General features: G+C 53.7%; 1 protein-coding gene across 2 annotated transcripts; it reads right to left on the reverse strand.

The window, feature by feature from the left end:
• Positions 1 to 199: 199 nt before the first annotated feature.
• CTC1 (CST telomere replication complex component 1) lies at positions 200 to 20580 on the reverse strand. Of its 2 annotated transcripts, XM_027047680.2 has the most exons (23): positions 20428 to 20580; positions 15602 to 15765; positions 11076 to 11313; positions 10715 to 10926; positions 10261 to 10405; positions 7346 to 7630; positions 7117 to 7245; positions 6364 to 6596; positions 6064 to 6241; positions 5775 to 5975; positions 5144 to 5270; positions 4440 to 4554; positions 3967 to 4294; positions 3781 to 3870; positions 3343 to 3536; positions 2880 to 2968; positions 2613 to 2787; positions 2266 to 2343; positions 1696 to 1840; positions 1541 to 1605; positions 1115 to 1280; positions 835 to 961; positions 200 to 678 (listed from the first exon to the last, which is right to left on the reverse strand). In XM_027047680.2, exons 1-23 carry the CDS (start codon positions 20458 to 20460, stop codon positions 539 to 541), a joined length of 3657 nt encoding a protein of 1218 aa, XP_026903481.1. In that variant the 5' UTR covers positions 20461 to 20580; the 3' UTR covers positions 200 to 538. The 2 variants fall into 2 exon arrangements, with proteins under 2 accessions (XP_026903481.1, XP_026903483.1); XM_027047682.2 differs by lacking the exons at positions 200 to 678; positions 835 to 961 and having other exon boundaries at positions 1142 to 1280; positions 1528 to 1605.
• Between the last annotated feature and the right edge of the window lie 358 nt (positions 20581 to 20938).

A 20938-nucleotide genomic window follows, 5' to 3' on the forward strand; every position in this document is an offset into this window, starting at 1 on the left:
GACCATCATAGCCACCTCGTCTACCCTGCCCTCCACTCCCCAATTTCTTCCCTTTAAGGCATGACTTTTGGTTATCTTTGTTGGACCAGAAGCTCTTCTCTAAACTGATTTTGCCACTAGCAACAAACAAGAACTGAAATGATGGGCTGGCTGCCTGGAGGTCAGGAGGCCTGGGACCCTGAGAAGAGCAAGAGTGAGATACATCACCAGAGCTTTATTGCAGGCCAAGGGGCCTATCACAAATACCCCCCACCAAGGCAGAACCCAGGTGCTCAGGGCCACCTGTCAGGGCCAATGCCTTGACCCCTACCAGAAAAGAAGTATCAAGAGTGCCAGGATTTGCCCATTTCAACAATTTCAAGGCAGACTGGCACCAGAACAGAAAACTGTAGGAGGACAGCAGTTTGTGAATTCGGGGACCTGGGGTCCCAGTGCGATCACAGAACAGGTAAGGGGACGACGAGGGGAGGAGATGGGCAGGGGCCTCAGGGCCTCCAACACCGCGGGAAGCACTTTCAGGCCACCCTTGAAGTCCCCGTTAGCAGGACAAGGAAAAGGCTCCCAGGGAGCTGGGGTGCTTGGGCTCCTGGATGGAAAGGCAGGACAGCTGGATCCTGGGATTCACACGAGTCAGGAGAGTCAGCTCCCCACACTGGAACCGCTGTAGCCGAGGAGGTTCTGCAACGGGAAGAGAGGAAAGTGTATGTCCTCTGCGTGTGGTCTGTCGTCCCCGTCCGCTGTCTTCCTCCCCAGTTCTGGAAATGCCCCCAGCAATCGCTCGCTCTTCCCCCTTCCTCCTGGGCCCCATCTGTCTACACAGCCCTCCTCCCTTACCCAACACGGTGACCATGGAGGATTTCCTCTCAAGCTCAAAGGAAAGCACAACAGGACGGAGGACAGAAAAGCTGGTACAAAGCGTCCGGAGGAAGAGGACCAAAGGCTCATCAATCTTGGCTGAAGACTAGAAAGGCAGACTCAGGATTAAGCACAATTCAATTTTTTACTTTTTTTTTTCCCCAGAAAAAATTTTTTTTTTCAAATTCTTGAACTTTCTACCAAACCCTTGGGAATCTGGGTATCCACCCCACCCCCCCACCTCCCAGCCACGTCTCACCTCCACCTGGGCTCCAGGACCTGTAAATTGCAAGGCCACCTTCCCCGGCCCACGGACACACTCCAGGAGGGACGTCCACTCACTGGGACAGAGCCCTAGAGCCGTTGCCACGTGATGATTCTTACAGGTGACCAAAGCCTCGGCAGTGCCGTCCTCTACCAGGAGCCTGGGGGAAGGAGGGGCCGGGGAGAAGCAAGAACTCCCACGGCAAACCCCGGTGCCCTGGGGGGACCCGACACACCTCTCTGGCCGCCCCCCCCCCCCCCGGCCCTGTCTTAACTCATTTTTCTTTAGTTCGTTCATCCCCAAATACTTATGAAGCAATTCCCACAAGCCAGGAACTGTGCTAACAACAGGAGAGCTGACAGACGAAGCCGCGTAGAAAAGAAATCAATGGAGCGATGGGTGCCCACCTTGTGCGCTCACCTGACGCTGGCCTGGATTATGGACGTCTGTGTGGGGCAGGTCGAGCCCTGACGAGCACACCTTCCCTGCAGTGAGGACAGAGGTTGGACAAACCCACCTGGGCCCGTCACAACTCCCTGCCACCCTGTGCCCGGCTCGCCTGGCCCTGCCCGTACCTGGGGGCAGAGGCTGGTACAGTGAGCACAAACCCACAGGAGCTGAAGGCTGAAGACAGAAACGATATGGCAAGAGGCGGTGGCCTGGAACGGGGCCCGGCTCCCCTGCAGTAGTTCAGCCAGGAAGATGCGGGGCAGGGGAGCACTGAAGACAGGGAGAGAGAGAGGTCAAGAACAGCCCACAGGGGTGAAAGCGAGCGAGGTCTGGAAGGACCGAGCAGGCACAGAGACGGGGACAGCGGTGGCTTCTGTAGTCTCCGGGAAGCCTCCTGACCCATTTTGCATCCTGACCTCTGACCACTGGTCATGGCACAGGCTTGACCCAAGGTGTCAGCCAAGGAAGACAGCTACATTTTAGGCTGAAAAGCCTGGAAGGGCTTAGAACACTGAATCTTTCTGGGTAAAACAGTAATTCTCAGCATTTTTATTCAGGGCAGAGGAAACCCTTCTGACTCAACATGCCCCACTAGCACTGGAGACCAGTTAGGGCAAAACTCCCAGAGCCAGGACCACATGGAGGAAGCGGACGCAAGGCCACGAGGTCTGGGGATCAGGGCCTGGGGCACCGACCTGATGCTGGTCTCCGGGGGGAAGCTCAGGACCTGCAGGTAAGTGGATGGCCGGAAGCAACAGTAAACATTATGGGATCTGCAAGCGGAGGAGGAAGAGCGATGAGGGAAAGAGGCCAAGCGAGACCAGAACAGACACCGGGTCACAGGCTCAGACCCCTGAGGGACGCGCTCTGGCCCCGGCCCCGCCAAAGCAGAGGGAGGAAGGAGGCAAGGACCGGCCCGGAGCGTCCCTCGAGGGGGGAGGGCACGCACGGCACGCGGACAGCACGGACAGCACGGCAAAGGGACGGCAGTAGAACCGCGTCAGCGGGGACGGGAGGCAGAGCCAGCCCCACAGATCCGCACCTGGAGGTCTTTTTCTCCAGCTGGCCAAAGTAGACTCGGGCTCCTGGAAGGAGTCCCAGCGGGGGAGGCAAGTGTGGGTCTTTGATGTAGATGTCCAGGTGAGGGGGGAACGGACAGTCGGCAACCCGCACAGCTACGGTCAGCTTCACGCACCCCCTCGAGGTCCGAGCGGTGCCTACGGAAGGAGAGGGGAGGGTCGGTGGCATCTGCGAGGACCACAAAGTCCCCGCGAACCTATTTCTCACCCCCCAAAGGAGGCATCATTACCAGGCTTTGTCCAGAAAGGGGCCGGAAACGGTTCACACAGTGTGCGTGACAAAACCTCAGCTGAGAAGGACACCAGGGAATTGGTGTGGCTGTCGGGTCACAGAAATACAGGAACGACAGAGTAAGAAAGCAGAGAACGGGAAGAGATTTGAGAACAAGCCACTGCTTACACTAAGAAGGCTCTTCCTTGTCAATTTCTTCATTTTTTTTAACATCTCCTTTTACTGCTACAGCTTTTCCTTAGTTGTGAGAAAGTCTGCTCACGATCTTCTCAGAACAAGAACTTGCCAGGGGGAAGCCAGGCCTGAATCACCACTTCCACCTCCCGAGGACGCCATTCCTCTAGGAGCTAAAGCACGCCCAAGAGACGCACGCTACGGCGGAGAATGCTGTCCACCCAACCCAGCCGCGGGGGGAGGAGAGCGAGCGGCCAGAGTGGCCGGCGAAGCTGGCGGACATTTACTCGCCACTGAGCAGGTCGGCCAGCGAGGTCTCGGGCAGGGCCTTGCTGGCGTCAGGCACGGCGGGGAGGTCCCGGCTGCTCTCAAGTTCCACGGTCCACTCGTCCCGCACAGTGAGGAAGGACGTGCAGCCGGCCAGCTCCAGAGGACGCTGCGGGACGCAGGATGGCCCGCCCTCCGCGAACAACAGTGGCGTCTGCCGGGGACAGGAAGACAACTCGGTGAGTGTGTCCTGCTCCAGAGGGAGGCTCACAAAATACCGGGGCGATTTTGCTTTCCTTCTGGAGCCTGGTGAGAGAAGCCATCCAGATTCAGACAGGCTTTCCACCTTTCCTCCGGGAGACCTCGACACTAGCCGGGCACTGCCGCTTGCTCTCCAGACCCCAAGCCGAAAAAGCCGTCCGGGGAAGGGTGAATGAAGGACAAGGCGGGACACTCACGGGAGGGCCAGGAGCCACCAGTCGGTACACTCGACCCGGGTGCAAGAACTCGAACCAGCGGATGGAGGAGCCACGGAAGACTAAGAGAACCTGGGGGGGAGGGAGGGAGGGAGGGAGGTGCTGGGGCCTCCGGCAGGAGCTAGGGGCACGGGATGCCAGGCCCCAGATCCCCACAGTCCAGGTTACCTTCTGATCCTTGCTCTCATCTCCCTCGGGCTCAGGTGGGCCCCATGCAGTCCCCTCCTTCCTCTGGGTGCCCCCAAGCCAGCGCCCTGATACGTAGAAGCTGAGAATGGGCTTGGGCACCTCTGGACTAGCTCCTGGGGGGACACCGAAGTTCCTCTTCATCAGTGCCTCCTTGTGGGACAGCAAGAACAGTCGGCTCTGTTCTGTGGGAGGGCCCTCTGGCAGGGCGGGCTCTGTCTGAGAAGGTGCGAGGGAGGCGGCTGAGAGAAGCAAGGGTCTCGGCACAGGCAGGATCAGGGCGTCAGCCAGGAAGAACTGGATATAGACCCTGTTGGGAGAGACAAGGAGGAGAGGTTTCTCAGCGGTGCAGGCGCTGGGTGTCGTGGGCCCCAGACGCCCGCCACCCGCACCAGGCCCTTCCTTTCCCTTCCCCTTGGAGGCTCAGGGGATCGCCGCCGCCCGGAAGGGCCGACCTGGCCTGCTGCTTCTGGATGAAGCCCGCCATGCTCAGCTCCTTACAAGAAGGGAAGGTGCTCCTGACGTTCCTCTCTATGATCAACTGGAACTTCTCTGTCCGCACCAGGCAGCCTAGAGAGAAAGTTTTCTCTTTTGGCGAGGGGAGAGAGTGATGGGCTGGGAAGTGGAGGAGACTACCCGGCAGGCCTCACCGCCCAGTCCAGGCCCGAGTTGCTCCCCTAACACAACGTGAGGGCCCAGGCCTGCCCCCCTCCGGAGATGCCATCTCCAAGGGAGAAACTGTCCTGGCCACGTGTCCAGGCCTGCCCCCGGCCTCCTTGGCCTCAATTCCACTTTCTCACAAATCCCTACAGGGCCTGTCCCTTGGTCTAAGAAACTTCCCTTTACAGGAACTTTCCCGGTCTACAAATCTCAGCAAGTCCAAAGAAGACCATCTCTCCCCCAAACTAAGAAGTGTCATCTGCCGTGTACATCAGGAGCTACGGTAGGAGAGATGAACACTGGGAATTGGAGTCCTTGCTAGAAAAACCCTGACTCCGGTCCTCTGCCAGTACTGGTGTCCCGGACTTGTCCCCGAACTTGTGGTTCAACATATGCCACTTCGCATCTCGAGAAAATCCCAGGAGATGCCCCCTCCCCAACCCTGCTGTTCTGAGACCCTCCCCGTCCACCATCTTCTCGCCACTTCTGAACTCCAAACCTATGAGCCGGGAGTCACTGATGGGCTGAGAGTGCTTGGCCAGGATTAGGCAGGGGAGGGAACCGCTTCTGTCCCGAAGCTGCAGGCAGCCTTTGTGAGATGAAGCCGCCAGAAGCCCAATTAAAATCTGCAGGGGACGAAAGACAAGGCGTCAAGTATTTAGCGCACACTCAGCATCTACTATGCTCCAGACGCCGCCAAATGTTAGCTACAAAGTGAACAGAAAAGATGCAGTTTCTGACCTCAAAGAACTCACATCGGGTGGGGAAGACAGATATAAAAAAACACACACGCACGTTCACACGTTCAGGAGCGGGGCAGAAAGCGTACGAATCAAGGTTGGAAGTAGGAGACCGTACGGGGCCTCACAGGACACAGGAAGGAGGGCGGGTTTACCTCACGAGCACTGGCAGAAACAAAAAAGGATTGAGAGCAAGAGAGCTTTGTGAGCCCAGGGAGGTTTTAGCCCACTCTCCCGTCTGCCGCAGGGAGAACGAACGGATCGGGCTGACAAGAGACGGGCGGTGTAAGTAGAAGGCTAGTGCGGCCACAATGACGAGAAAGGGCGACGACAGCGGCAGGGAGGGCGGCAAAAACAGGGGTCCCTGAGCCCTGCTGGTGCCCCACCTACCTGGGGCGGGTGGAAGGTGGAGGGCAGCAGAGAGAGCCAGGACCACGACAGGCGCTGGTTGAGCTGGCCGCTGGTCAGATGAGAGGCCTCCGGGAGGGGCAGGAGGGTCTTAGCGTCAAAGGCGGCCCAGGCCCTGCACCGGCCTTGGTCTTTCAGGGTGGCCAGAGTAGGGAAAGAGCAAGGGGTCTGCAGCCGCGTGTACTGTCAGGGAGAGCAGAGCAGTCACACCGCGCGCCCCGCGGTACGCTGGCCCTGCCACCCACCTCGCCTTCCCCGCACACGCTCGTACCTTCTGTAGGGGACAGTGATGTGGATCTTCGAGGATCTCCTTGTGGGCATTGCGACGGCTGCTGCCCGGCGGAGCTAGAACGTCCAGGACGGGGGCCAGAAGCTGCAGCCCCGGGCTGGGGTTCCCAGGACAGGAGTGCTGCAGGAGCTGGTGGTGTCTCAGCACGTGGGGACACAGCCTTGGCCAGGAGGAGAGGCGGTCGTGTCCCCCAAAGGCAGAGGCGCCTCTTCCACGCCCCTGCTCCCCTTTCCCAGGAGGCGTCCTACCCCCCAGGCCCCCAGCCCAGACCCCTGTCCTCACTTGCAGGCCAGCTCCTCCAGTGCCTTGGTGGCCCACAGGTACAGGGGAAGTCCTAGCTGACGTTCCCACACCAGCTGCTCATACAGGGAGGCCCCCTGGGCCTGGTGGAACGACTGAGTCTCAGGCTTCTGGCAAGAGAAGCCCCGGAGCAGGATGGCGCCGTGGAGGCAGGGGGCCAGCACTGGCCTTCTCGTCCCTCCGCCCACGGACTGCAGCAGGTGAACGTCCTGGAGCTGGAGGAAAGCAGGACACGTGAAGAAGCAGAGGGGAAGCCCTCAACTGAACGAGCCCTCAACTGAACGAACCGCGGTCACCCAGCCCGGCCTCCAGGGGAGACGTGACTTCTCCCGCACCGGCACCTCCTTCCAGCCCCCCTGCGCCTCGCGCCGTCACAAACCCTCCCCTGCGGAGAGCCCTCACCTCCCACGAGCTCTACTCTGCTTCTCGGCGGCCGGGAGGCCCCTGGCGGGTGCTGGGCCACCACTCAGCAGCTGCCTGAGACCGTCCTGGCCCCATGCATGTCGTTCGGTCCCAACATCACCTCCTCTATTCGAAGGCCCTTCCTGACCTGAGTCCAAACTGTTCTTGGCACAAGTCTGCCAACCCCACCCTCCAACACAGTCAGTCTCTTTCTATGTTTTTGCTGTAGACGTTCCTATACCCTGCTGCTAGTGCAAAAAACAAAACAAAAAGCCCAGTCCATAAAGGCAGGGGGAGTTGCCAAGAGGACCTCTGAGCCGACCCCTCACCTACCTCCAGGGAGACTCCCGGCCGCACCACTTTCCTGAGGCTGTGGAACTGCTGGTAGGCGAGGCAGAGCGCCAGCTGCCCGTCCATCTCGTAGAGGCCGGCCGGCTGACTCAGCACGCCAGTGACCTTTCCCTGCCAACACGCCAAAGGTCCCGTCGGTCGCGATTTCCTCCCTCCTTGGAGACCCGCCTTTCCTGCCCCCCGAACTCTCGGATCTCTCCTTCGCGCTCACCGTGTATGACAAGAGCGTAGAGTTCCGGACAAGGGCTGCTTCCCTGTCCCCGTCCTGGGAGCTGCTGGGCGCGGGGAGTGGCGGGGGATCAGCCTCCAAGAGGGGTCCATCCAGCTCCAGCTCCAGCTCCCGCACACACTCCGGTCGCAGGGGCAGCAGATGGGAGGAGGGACTGGTCGTCCAAACGCGGTAGCAGTGGCCGCGGATCCTGACCACTCTCAAGGCTGTCAGCACATAGGACCTACCAGGCCAGAGGGCTCGGTGCCACACCAGCTGGGCAGGGATCTGGCTCGTGCAGGGGCAGGCAACACGGTACATGAGACGCTTCCCACGACACTGCCCCTCTGCCAGAGTCTCTTTCCATCATGACTTGACTTCCAAGACCTGCCCCTCGTGAATTCTGTTCTGCGTCTTCAGCGGCCCTGTCTGCCAGTTAACTCTTAACCTTCTGGATCTCTTCCCTCTCACAGAAGATGCCACATGTTTCCCAATCCCTCCCTGAAGATACAAACCATCCCACCCAAACAGGGAAACATCCCATCCCAAAATTACAGCTTTTGCATTTCCCCATCCCACCTTGTAACGTACAGATGACTCTCATTTACTTAACCCACACGTACAGAGCACATACGTATTCAGTGTTGGAAAAGATGTTAAGGGAAATACAATAGATTGGACCCTCTTTCCCCACATACTTTAAACCACTGGGGAACACAGACACAAACTCAAGTAATGATACGGGGCCATATGCGATCAAGTGTCAAAAACCACACACATTCCGCAAGGTTCTGGGGAAAGAGAGAGGTGACCATGGGTTGGAATGATCAGGAAGACTCCGTGAAAGAAGCTGGCCCCTGCCCAGGGTCCTGAAGGATGTCTCTGCTTTGTCAAAGCGGAGGGGAGAGAGAAGGGGGATTCGCGCAGGAAGCAACATAAAGATGTCCGAAACTCAGGACAAGCAAGGCAGTGAGAACATGGGCCAAGATGGAGAAGGATCGCTCCTGGGAGTCTCAGGACACAAGATGGGAGAGCCAAGAGGAGAGAAAAAACCCAGAAATGACAAGTTGAAAACTTCATTTCATAGGAAAATGAGAGACATCAAAAGTACAAAAAGAAAATAAGCCTCGGAGAGCAGGGTATCCTATGGACTGGAGCAGTGTGGTTGTTGAAACTCACGCACCAGGGGAAGACAGACTGTTCTCAAATGCAACAACCTTCTAGGGCCGAGAGAACACACAGCCATTCGCAGGAGCTTTGAAACCCTCTGCCTACTCGGGACACCTGAACCCCCCGGTCTCCTGTGCTCCACCTCACAGACCTCCATCTGTACTCTGCAACTGGGTGAGACCACCGACCAGAGGCCACCGACCAGACCGTGGACGCGAGGTATTGACGCCTCGTCGCGAGGTATTGCTAAGACCTCACCTAAGCTTACGGCTTGTGCAGGACAAGTAGTTAAGAGCGGTTTGACTGCACAGACGGGTGCCTCTGCTCCTCCCCCACTGCCCTCTGCTCCAGAGACTTCCTTCCACCTCTCACCAGGACAGCCAATCCGCAGCCCCTCCGCCTTCACTCAAGACGCCGAGCACTTCTTTCCTCTGTGTGAGTGCCAGGATCTGAACGCGGACCCCGAGCCCTGCCCTGTCGGCCTCCCTTCGCCGCGAGCCTACCAGCAGCACACCAGCACTGCTCTGTTTCCTCAACTCCTCTTCTAAGGCAAAAGCCCCACTTGAGGAAGTCGGGCCCCCGTTACCCCAGTGCCAAACACTCTCCGGCGGAGCCGCTGTTTGGCAGCCTCGTGTCCCCAGATACCTAGCAACAGCAGGGACCCTGAACCTTTTCTTCTCTTTTCAGAGTCCAGTCCTTCATTTTCAAGGGATGATCTCAGCTCCTCCATCACAAAAGAGATTCCCTGGGGTCATCTAGGGTGACAGTACGTCTCCAATATGTCTCCTCCTCAGCCTATAAATATAGCAAGATCACTCCTCCCCTGTTCAGGCCAACTCTGCCCTGAACGGCATTTCCCGTGGTCTCTAGGGGACGGGAAACAGTCTAATGTAAAGAAAATACAGAGGCTCCTCCATAACCCAGGAGGAAAGACCAGACCAGAAATTTAGGCGGCCTCTAAGCGGTTTTAGTTTTAGTCGTTGCAGGTTCCTTGAACACACTGATAACTGCCACTTAAGCTCATGACACACACGGACACGAGAATTCTGACCGCGCTACCACGTTTCAGAACTGCCTTTCCTGACATGCACAGAAGAGAGTCTTTTTAGCCTTTAATCGTTTCGAATGCTTTTGAAACATTATTCAGATAATCATGTGAGTCATAAGACAGTAAGTACCAAGTTTTCAAAAAAGTGCACACTGCAAAAAAATTTCAGGAAGCACACATACTTGGAGCGCCTGGATGGCTCGGTCGGTCCAGTGTCTGGCTCTTGATTTCAGCTCAGGTCGTGATCCCAGGATCGTGGGATCAAGCCCCAGGCTGGGCTCTGTGCTGAGTATGGAACCTGCTTAAGACTCTTTTCTCCCTCTCCCCTGCCCCTCTTCCCCACTCGTGCTCGGTCTCTCACTCTTAAAAAAAAGAAAAAAAAAAAAAAACGCACATATTTGATGTCTTAACGGTGCTAAAACGTATCATTTTCTAATGCAGGGGAAAAACAAGCGATTCTGGCAGGTCTGAAAGAGTCACCCACGGTACACAAGTCACCCACTCAGACGAACTACACAGCAGAAAAGTCTGCCCCCTGCTTCCTGTGCGTCGGAATGACGTTCCCTGGACTCCTCCTTCAACAACGCTGTCCCAGAAAACTGCTCCCCGAGTTGCCTTCCTCTCCTACTGCTCTCTCTCCTGCAAAGAGCCCTGACGGCCCCTCCGCGACTCCACAGCCCGAACGGACCCCAGTCCTCACCTGCACGACGACGGACACGAGGCTGCCAGCTGGCGAGGATCCACCAAGAGACAGGACAAAGTGAGCTTTCTTCTGACTCCTCACCAGAGCGCTCACGCGAACCAGCTTCCCGGCCAGGTTTGGCTGCACGCCTCTGAGCTTGCCTCTAAAGAAGGAAGAAAGAGGAGAGGGAGAAGTCCTTTCCATTTCTTTTTCCCTGTAGATGCCTTCCCTTCCGCCATAAATAACCTAGTGGTGATTTAAAATTGCCAAAGCGATCATTCCCAAGACTCCCTTCAAACTCTTCCTGACCTTAGATGAGGCAAACTTCACTTGAAGACACCCACTCCTGATACCCAGAGAGGCCCCATCGCCCCCCTCATCTGGAACACTCCACCCGTCCTGCTCCCAGAACCTTTCTCCCCTCCTCCCAGCTGCATGGCGCTCTGTCCTCCCCCCGACAGGGAAGGACTACCTGTGCCTGAGCAGGCGGGACGCGGTCTCTGGATAGAGAACAGAGAGAGGGCTGAGGGAGCTCGGACTGCTGGTCAGGGGGAGCACTGGCACCGGAGCACTCAAGAGCTCCAAGTGTCCTTCCCCTGAAGAACTCCACCTGGGAGGAGGGAGGTAGCTCCAACTGGGGAACAGAAAGAGATGGCCCAACCAAGAAAGGTCCAGATCTATGAGCTAGAAAAAACCAAGAGCAAGGGTTAGCCAGGACCCTAGCGTCCCATCCACCCTTCTCCACCTTTCTTCCCTCAGAGACTTAATTTCCTCGCTCCCTAGATACCATTCTCGTTAGGATCTGAGCATCCGACCTTCACCTTCCTACTCACCTCACAGCCCAGGACACCAGTGTTATCTTTCACATAGAGGTCTCCTTTCCTGCACTCTTGTTCCAAGTCCCCTGACAGGTCTGTTAGTGTCCCTAAGAGTAACAGCCGCTCCCGGGGTAGGGGAGTCCCACTTGGTCCAGCCTCTTGGGCCCAAGCCTGGTATGCATTACTGCTCCAGGACAGGTGGCTGCAGCATGGGAGGTTTTGGTGGGTCTTGAGGTCCTGTACTGAGACAAAGCTGCAGAGGGAAGGGAGCAGAGGTCCTGCAAAGCCATATCCAAGCCTAGAAAATTATCCTTAACCCCAACAAATCCCCCAAGTTCCCAAAGAAAAGTCAACAGAAAACATGGACGAAGAGAGGAGTTTGACTCAAGGGCAAAGGCCCCAAGGGCAGGGACGCTCAGTCGGTTGAGCATCGGATTTTTGATTTCGGCTCAGGTCATGATCCTGGGGTTGTGGGATCGAGCCCTGAGTCAGGCTCCGTGTTGAGCATGGAGTCTGCTTAGGATTCTCTCTCCCTCCCTCTACTCCTCTCCTCAGCTCACTCACTCTCTCTCTAAAATTAAAAACAACCAAGGGGCACTTGGGCGGCTCAGTCCATTAAGCATCTGATTTCAGTTCAGGTCATGATCTCACAGTTCATGAGTTTGAGCCCCATGTCGGGCTCTGTGCAGACAGCTCAGAGCCTGGAGCCTGCTTCGGATTCTGTGTCTCCCTCTCTCTCTCGCCCCACCCCTGCTCAGGCTCTGTCTTTCTCTGTCTCAAAAATAAACATTAAAAACAAACAACAAAAAAGCCTTAGGGCTAAGAGCCTAAGGACATGAGGATGGGGTCTAGGCCCAAAGACTAGGTAGTAAGGCAGGCAGGAAGAAAGTCGGTGCTGAGTGACATTTTGAACAAGACGGCGCTACAGGGGACCCAGAAACACAAAGGAGTAAAAGAACAGCCCGAGGGCAGGAGTGTGGGGATAACACTGGCCACACTCAGCTCCCCTGATGGCGTCTGGGCTCTTAGCTCTGCAGAGAACTCCAGTGCAGCCACCATGGCCTGTGCCTGATGGCTCGACCTCAGTGGCCCCGGCCAGGCTTCCTTCCTGGTCTGGGAGATCACAGAACTCTCGACTGGCGGGGAAGCAGAGGCTGAGACGGGAGTCGCTTTCAAGAGCTCCCCGATCTCAGAAGATGCTTAGGATCAGCCGTTCCCAAGGCAAGTGCTGCAACACCGCCCACCACTATCCATGACGAGGCGGAGCGTGGATAACGTGGTAACAGGCGAACTTATCACGGTCGGGACAGATTCACACCTGTAATCCCGTGACTGCACACACTGGCATGCTCACCATCTTCTGAGCAGAAAGAAGAGAAAGGATAAAGATACAGAACGTCGTAACTCACCCTCCTCTGTATCACGAACATGACCCCCGTGTGGGTACCAACAGCGGGGAACGCTGTCCCAGACGGCCCACTCCCCTTCCACACCTGCTTCCTTCTCTCCCACACGGATGTGCACAGCATAAAAGGCAAAGATGGTAACTAGTATGTGTCGAGTCCCTGTTACGTACACACGATACTGGGCCCGTTCCCGCTCAGTGATTCACTGAAGCTTCACCCCAAATCACTGTAAACATTACCAGCGAGGAAACTTTGAGAAGTCAGGAACCCAGGGGTGTAGGTGGCAAAGCCAAGGGTGCCTCGCTCAAAAGCCCATGTTCTTTTCCTGTTTCTCTACTGCTCTAACGGCCCGGGACAAAGCAAGTGGAGACACCTTCAGGACAGAAAACAGTAAGGACAGGGGTCACTTTCCCCAGACTCTTCAGGGTCTAGGTCAGGAAACTGAAGGTGAGAACCTCAAATCCTTGCATCTGTCACTGCTCTCCAACTTTCACTGCCTAACATACTGCCTGGCACACTGCAGGCACGTGACCAAGGAGAAAGGAAAAAGATGATTAAAATCTTTGAACCTGTCAAACAATTCCTGTTTGATCCCCACCCACCGTTCTTTACACACTCACTTCTACGTACCCTGCCATCGACTTTCCGTTTATCTTGAAAACAACAAGAAACTTCAAAAAGCTTCCAACTTTCCTAACAATTCCTGACTTCCTGCTTCTCCATTGTTCTAGCAGCGCCAGAATCTGAGAGATTCGGATCTCTTTCGTCTTAGACTGATCACAGAGGCCACGAGGCGCATACTCGGCTCACCTGCGGGAGACTCTACGCCACTGCCAGAGGCTGCACAACCTCCTCTACTAGGACTAATCAGTAAGTAGTTCTCTGTCCCAGGGCCCTTCCCATGTTAGCAGGACAGTTTTCTCCTGAGACTTCATCCTGTGTTTACATAAACAACATATTTAACTTTAATAGTTACGGACGTGGACGAGAACTGTAGGAAAAGATGGGAAACCTGAGGCCCATGGATTAGGATGAGAAGAGTTACATAGGAAGAAAAGTGCCCCCAGGCAAGCGTGTCCTGAGAAATTACTTTGGGATTCAAATAAGACATCATTTCATACCCATCAAAGAGGCAAAAAAACCCATTTTTTTAAACAAACCCCAGATTTGGAAAAGGTTCCGGATGTAGACGTATACCGCTACGTGTATCCGCTGGTACAACTCCACCCACGGGAAAGCAACGTGCAAAAGGCTAGTGAGGCCACTGTGTGCACACCCGCGGAGCCTGCACTCCCCTTCAGGACAGTGGGTGCTGCTGGAGAAAGGCAGGGAACCGGATCAGGGTAGAGCGCTTAGGAGACTCCACCGAATCTGTCACGCTTCACTTCTCATAAAGAAGAACTGAGGGGCGCCTGGGTGGCTCAGATCATGATCTCGGGGTTCGTGAGTTCGAGCCCCAGATCACGCTCTGCAACGACAGCGTGGAGCCTGCTTGAGATTCTCTCTCTCCGTCTCTCTCTGCCCCTCTCCTGCTCATTCTCTCTCACACTCTCTCAGAATAAATAAACTTGAAAAAATAAAAATAACAAAGAACTGGAGCCAACACGGCAAACGTGAAGGTTTTCAAAAGGTGAGCAGGAGTACTGACTGTATGATGCAGCAAGCGCACTGCTTCATCGGAGGACTTCCACACGCAGCACCTTCTCAACGAAGGAAGCAGTGCGTTGATTTACATTCTGGTGGACCAGCATGTGTAGTTACCATCGGCTTATAACAAATCCACGGCTGAGAAAACAATTCAGAATTCTGAAAATGACGTTTCGGATAACAGAGTACAGTTAAGCTGTCTTCTCACCAAAGATCCCTCGCCTTTGCAGAGACAGAGCACAGGGCCGAGTGACATCCAACGGCCATAAGCAGGGTCAGCCCAGGGAAAAAGTATCCTATGCTCGAGTAAGTTTGGGAGATGCCTAATTAAACAAAGCTAAACAGATCTGCACCTTTTTTTATTTTTTAGAGGACAAACAGTGATACGTATATTCACATCATAACAGAATACCATGCAGCAGTAAAAGAGATGAGCTAGAGCCATCATTAGGAGTGACTCTCACGAGCACGAGGCACAAAAAGCAAATTGCAGAGGATATATAAGGTATGGTGCCATTTATATAAAAGCAAAAAGTATGCAAAACTCTACAGTATACTGCTTAGGGACAGACACATGTGCAATAAAAACATACTGGGTGGCTCGGTAGATTGAGCGTCTGACTTCAGCTCAGGTCATGATCTCACGGTTCGTAGGTTCAAGCCCCACAGTGGGCTCTGTGCTGGCAGCATGGAGCCAGCTTCAGATCCTCTGTCTCCCTCTCCCTCTCTGCCCCTACCCTGCACACAAGTGTGCACGCACACGCTCTCTCTAAAATAGACCTGAGAAAATATATAGACGTACGTATATGTAGAATGCGTATACATTTACATAGAAATAAAAACACAGGAATTAACACACCCCATATTTGAGATAGTGGTTCCTTCCGTGAGGAAGTAATTGAATTTCTTTTCACAGGCCTTTCAGAGCCTTTAACACGTTCATGAGCCTTGCGACTTTCCCAGAGAACGTTATCACATGTTCAGTGTCTCTTAAACTCATTTAGCCATGGAACCCTTTTCTTGTGGTAACTTATTAACACTGCCTTGAACAGTTTAAGAAACACAAGCGTTGTAAAAAAACAAAAACTAAATACCTTCAGAAGACTTTAAACTCCAGTTTCAAACACAACTAATCTGCACTTGCTGATGTCTTAATGCTCCATACCTTAGTTTCCTAATACACAAAAGAATATCAACCTCTCCACCTTGGGGGTCCTTTTTCCAAATTTTCTGTCTTTCCGTCTTCCTCCCTCTTCTCCTTATCCCTAACAAGACTGATGTCCCTTGACATCAGTCAATTAAGGAGAACCACAGGTAAGGAAAGCAGCGTAATGGAGGCTGGAGGAACCCAGCAGAAGGGGCTCGATAGACCTTTTCCTCCTGGTAGCACAGCTTCCCCTCAGGCTTGTCATTTTCCCCTTAACTACAGGTCATTCCGTTTCAGTCCCAAAGTTAACTTCCTCTTTTAGAGAGCCCGCCTCTCCTTACCTGTAGCTGAGGGGCAGGGGAAAACCCTGGTTCTTTCCCTGGGACAACCAGATGGTCTTCACACAGTCAATTACCAACTGAGTCAACTGGACATCGGGCTCCGTGCCAGCTGGACACAGGGTCTCTTGGATGAAGGTCCGGGCAGCCTCAAGCCAGGCCTGCTCCTGAGGAAAGTGAATCTAGTTAAAACATCTTCCTAACCAACCTGCCCACCAATGAAATTTGGGGAATAAAGTAATAAAAAGAGAAATTAAGAGGGCACGTAAATAAAGAAGACAAGCCACAGAGTTGAGCCATTAGAAGAAACCTTAGGCGTGACATAATTCAGTCACACCTCAGGTCTGACCTCCTTCTCCTGTAGGTGCCATGTGATAACCAATTGCCCTGCTGGAGCTATGCAGGTGGCCTTACACTGCTCTGTGACACCCCCGTGGGTCTCCCCCAACACCCTGGATATACGTCTAAGATCCATGATCACCAGGTACAATATAGTGGTATCCCATCTTACGTGGGGTCTGGTTCTAAAGCCAGCAAGTTGAGAAATACTCAAAATCACCCTTGAAAAAAATCCTTTCTGTTGCTCATAAAGAATATGACAAGGGGGGGGCGGGGCGCCTGGGTGGCTCAGTCAGTTAAGCGTCCCACCTCGGCTCAGGTCATGATCTCGAGATTCGGGAGTTCAAGCTCTGCGTCGGGCTCTGTGCTGACAGCTTGGAGCCTGGAGCCTGCTTCAGATTCTGTCTCCCTCTCTCTCTGCCCCTCCCTGCTCTGTCTCTGTGTCTCTCTCTCAAGGGTAAACATTAAAAAAAAAAAAAATGACACGGTATCATACGGTAACAAGTATATTTAAACATACCGCATTATAAGCAGTATACAAAAAGGACACAATATATTTTTTAATTTTTTTTTTAACATTTATTTATTTTTGAGACAGAGAGAGACAGAGCGTGAACGGGGGAGGGTCAGAGAGAGAGGGAGACACAGAATCCGAAACAGGCTCCAGGCTCTGAGCTGTCAGCACAGAGCCCGACGCGGGGCTTGAACTCACGGACCGCGAGATCATGACCTGAGCCTTAAAGTCGGACGCTCAACCGACTGAGCCACCCAGGCGCCCCAGGACACAATATAATTAAAAAAATTTTTTTAATATTTATTTTTCAGGGAGAGAGACAGAGACAGAGCATGAGCAGGGGAGGGGCAGAGAGCGAGGGAGACAGAATCAGAAGGAGGCTCCAGTCTTTGAGCTGTCAGCACAGAGCCTGATGTGGGGCTTGAACTCACAAGCTGTGAGATCATGACCTGAGCCAAAGTTGGGTGCTAAACCAACTGAGCCATCAAGCGCTCCTAATTTTTAATCATTTATTTTTTTTCACTCAAGTATATACACGTGAGTTCCCATAAGCTAAATCAACGTTAAGATATAATCCCACTGGATTTGTTTTCTGCTCTGTCTTTTCAGCTCAGATGTAGGCTTCCTAAGGAGCACATGAACCACTTTACATACCTACCACACATTCTGGACACACAGTTGTCTGTCTATAGATAGCTCTAGAAAAGGGGACCAGTTTGGCCTACTTCCAATGCTAGTTTCCTTCGTTTTAAAATTCTGACAGAGTTCAAAAGTACTGAGGGGCAGGACCTTTATTCCAATCCCCAGTGATAATTCTAAACCATCACAGCTCGATCCCTGTTCCTCCAGTGCTCTTCTATTAACCTTCTGGTCAATCCTCCACATTCAGTCAATCTTTAGCAGCCTGAGAAACCAGTCTTCACGTTCTAGTGACTTCAGTGTTCTTGTAAACAGCCCTACCACTAAACCTCACCTTCACTCCACCTTCGCTAAACACTGTCACTCATGGCCACGGATATCAAAATTGGGGCACCTAGGGGCGCCTGGGTGACTCAGCTGGTTGAGCATCTGACTCTTCATTTTGGCTCAAGTCATGATCCCAGGGTTGTGGGATTGAGTCCAGCATCAGGCTCCGCGCTGACAGTACGGAGCATGCTTGGGATTCTCTCTCTTTAAAATAAACTGTAAGGGGCACCTGGGTGGCTCAGTCGGTTAAGCGTCCGACTTCAGCTCAGGTCACGATCTCGTGGTCTGTGGGTTCGAGCCCCATGTCGGGCTCCGGGCTGATGGCTCAGAGCCTGGAGCCTGCTTCCAATTCTGTGTCTCCCTCTCTCTCTCTGCCCCTCCCCCATTCATGCTCTGTCTCTCTCTGTCTCAAAAATAAATAAACGTTAAGAAAAATTTTCTTTTAATAAAATGTAAAAAAAAAAAAAAAAAATTGAGGCACCTGGCTGGCTCAGTTGGTAAAGCAGGTGACTCTTGATTGTGAGTTGGAGCCCCCACGTTGGGTGTAGAGACTGCTTAAAAATAAAGTCTTTAATGGGGCGCCTGGGTGGCTCAGTAGGTTGAGTGGCTGACTTCAGCTCAGGTCATGATCTTGCGGTCTGTGAGTTCGAGTCCTGCGTCGGGCTCTGTGCTGGCAGCTCAGAGCCTGAAGCCTGTTTCAGATTCTGTGTCTCCCTCTCTCTGACCCTCCCCCATTCATGCTCTGTCTCTCTCTGTCTCAAAAAGAAATAAACGTTAAAAAAAAATAAAAAATAAAAATAAAGTCTTTAAGAGGCACCTGTGTGGCTTCATCGGTTAAGCTTCCGACTTCAGCTCAAGTCATGATCTCATGGTTCGTGAGCTCGAGCCCCACATCAGGCTCTGTGCTAACAGCTCAGAGCCTGGAGCCTGCTTTGGATTCTGTGTCTCCCTCTTTCTCTGTCCCTCCCCCACTCACGCTGTCTCTATCTCTCTCAAGAATAAATAGGCATTTAAAAAATTTCAAAATAAATAAGGTCTTTTTTTTTTTTTTAACGTTTATTTATTTTTGAGACAGAGAGAGACAGAGGACGAACGGGGGACAGTCAGAGAGAGAGGGAGACACAGAACCTGAAACAGGCTCCAGGCTCTGAGCAGTCAGCACAGAGCCTGACGCGGGGCTTGAACCCACGGACCGCGAGATCATGACCTGAGCCGAAGTCGGACGCTTAACCAACTGAGCCACCCAGGCGCCCCTAAATAAGGTCTTTAAAAAAAATTGGAGGGGCACCTGGATGGCTCAGTTAAGCACCCGACTTCACTCAGGTCATGGTCAGTGGGTTCCAGCCCCGTGTCAAGCTCTGTGCTGACAGCTCAGAGCCTGGAGCCTGGAGCCTGGAGCCTGCTTCAGATTCTGTGTCTCCCTCTCTCTGCCCCTCATCCACTCATGCTCTGTGTCTCTTTCTCTCAAAAATAAACACTGAAAAAAAATTTTTTTAAATTGGCCCATGCCATCATTCAGCACTGCCTCACCAACGTAAGGAGAGCCTCACCCAGACTCTCTTATTTTCTGTCTTCTTTTCTAGCTCCTGAGGGCCTGTCCACTACTTGGCACTGAATATACTACTTGGCATTGAATATACTACTGTTTCTCAAAGTGTCGCCACTGCCTTGGAATCACCCAAGTTTCTTTTTGTTTTTTAATCTTCTGAGCCATCAGTACAGAGCCCGACGCGGGGCTCGAACTCATGGAACCGTGACATCATGACCTGAGCCGAAGTGGGACGCTTAACCAACTGAACTAACCAGGTGCCCCAGAATCACCTAAGTTTTATTAAAAATGTGAATTCATGGATCTCACATGCTGAATCAGAATCCTGGCAGAAGCGGGGGACACAGAAATCTCTCTTTTAAATACGCTTCCCCAGATCAGTACTGATAAAGGCTGAAGTTTGAGAACACTATACATTTGTCCCTCAACGACCTCAGCCACTGGATGTCTTTACTAGCCATCCAGAGATGCGAATTTAGCTGAGCTCTATCTCAAGCTCTAATAACATCCGTCTGCCTACCCGATTCTCCACCTCGCCAACGTACAGGCACCACACATCCCAGCACTGTGCTTTTCAAAAAAAAAAAAAAAAAACCACTCCTCTTCCAATGTTCACTAACTGGCAAGTTGCACCCTCACCAAATAATTCTACCCTGAAACCCCAAGTCCTCCTTTAATGCCTTCCTTTCCCTACACAAGACCCAAGTCCTTTAGATACTCTACCTCCTTTTTTTTTTTTTAAACTGTCTTCACTTCTGGAACCTCAACATTGCTGCCTTGGTCGGGGTCACCATCCTCTCTCACTGCTTTTCAACCACAGCCTTCTAACTGATACTCTGCACCGCTACCTCAGGAAAGGAAAACTCCAATCGCTCTTCTGCTTAAAACCCTCCACTAACTCCCGATTATCTTCAGTTTAGGGTCGCTATTTAGCAAGACTTCTAAGACGGTCAGCTCTCACTCCTCCATCACCACCCAACTGAACTTGAGTTTTTCAGAGATACCTGTTTCTATCTCTTGCTTCTGAACATGTCTTTGCCTCCGCCTTGAAACCTCTTTCAGCGCTTTTTCTGCCTGGCTAACCCCTACGTGCGCTTCGGGTCTCAGACGTTTTTTCTCGATCGTCGTTATTCCTTCACCCTGCAGCTGCGTCAGGGGCCTCCCCCCCGGAACCCTCAGCCCCACCGGGCTCCACGAGTCCGCTCCCGGCTTCGCCACGGGCTGGAAGCCTGCAGAGTGGGCGGAGACGTGTCCGAGGCTCCCAGCTGGCGCCCCGGGAACAAACAAACACATTCGCAGAAACCAGCGACGGTGGGAGGAAGGACAGCCTCCCAGGCCCCCCTCGCCCGGGCGCGGCCGGGGAAGGCACGGAGGCAAAGAAACATGGTGGAGGGAGCAGGAGAAAGGGGAGAATCCGGGCACACGAGGAAAAGGGGACGAGGGACGGAGAACGGCACTCACGGAGTCGGGAGCCGAAGCCGTGGCGGCCTCCATGATGCGCCCGAGGCTACGCCCAGGGAGAGCCCGCGAACGGCCGTCGCGCGAGGGCTCTCGGGAAGGCCGCTCCGTGACGTCATCGGTGGGCGCGGCCGCGGCTCCGCCTCCGGCTCCGCGTGTCGCTGCGCAGCCGCGGTGACTCTGATGCCCCCCCAAGCCGTGCTCGCCCGTGGCTTCCTGTCTGGCCTCCCCCGGAACGGGCTCTAACGCAGGTGCTCGAACGCATCCCGCCTGGTTGGTCGCTCCTAAGCATCTTTCGATCTCCCTGATCTTACCAACCAGAGAGAGCTGTCTCCTCTTTAGTGCAGCCTGAGCACATCATTCATACTTATGTGACGGCCTTGACTCACTGCTGTAATTGTTTCTCCGCTATGCTGTACCTAGAAGCTTTATCCTACTTAGTCTGTTTTTCTGTGTATCCTGGGGCCTAGAACAGTGATTGTTGCTAATAAGAGCTGGGGGCGTCTGGCTGGCT

Source organism: Acinonyx jubatus, chromosome E1 (assembly GCF_027475565.1).
Source record: "Acinonyx jubatus isolate Ajub_Pintada_27869175 chromosome E1, VMU_Ajub_asm_v1.0, whole genome shotgun sequence".
Lineage (NCBI taxonomy): Eukaryota > Metazoa > Chordata > Mammalia > Carnivora > Felidae > Acinonyx > Acinonyx jubatus.

Excerpts from the sequence above, each read along its gene's own strand:
- CTC1 (XM_027047680.2), bottom strand. The coding sequence starts at position 20,460 with ATGGAGGCCGCCACGGCTTCGGCTCCCGACTCC. Across the intron at positions 6,242-6,363 it reads CTGGAGGAGCTGGCCTGCAA|GCTGTGTCCCCACGTGCTGA; the intron begins GTGAGGACAGGG and ends CTCCTGGCCAAG. Across the intron at positions 4,295-4,439 it reads ATCCAGAAGCAGCAGGCCAG|GGTCTATATCCAGTTCTTCC; the intron begins GTCGGCCCTTCC and ends CTCTCCCAACAG.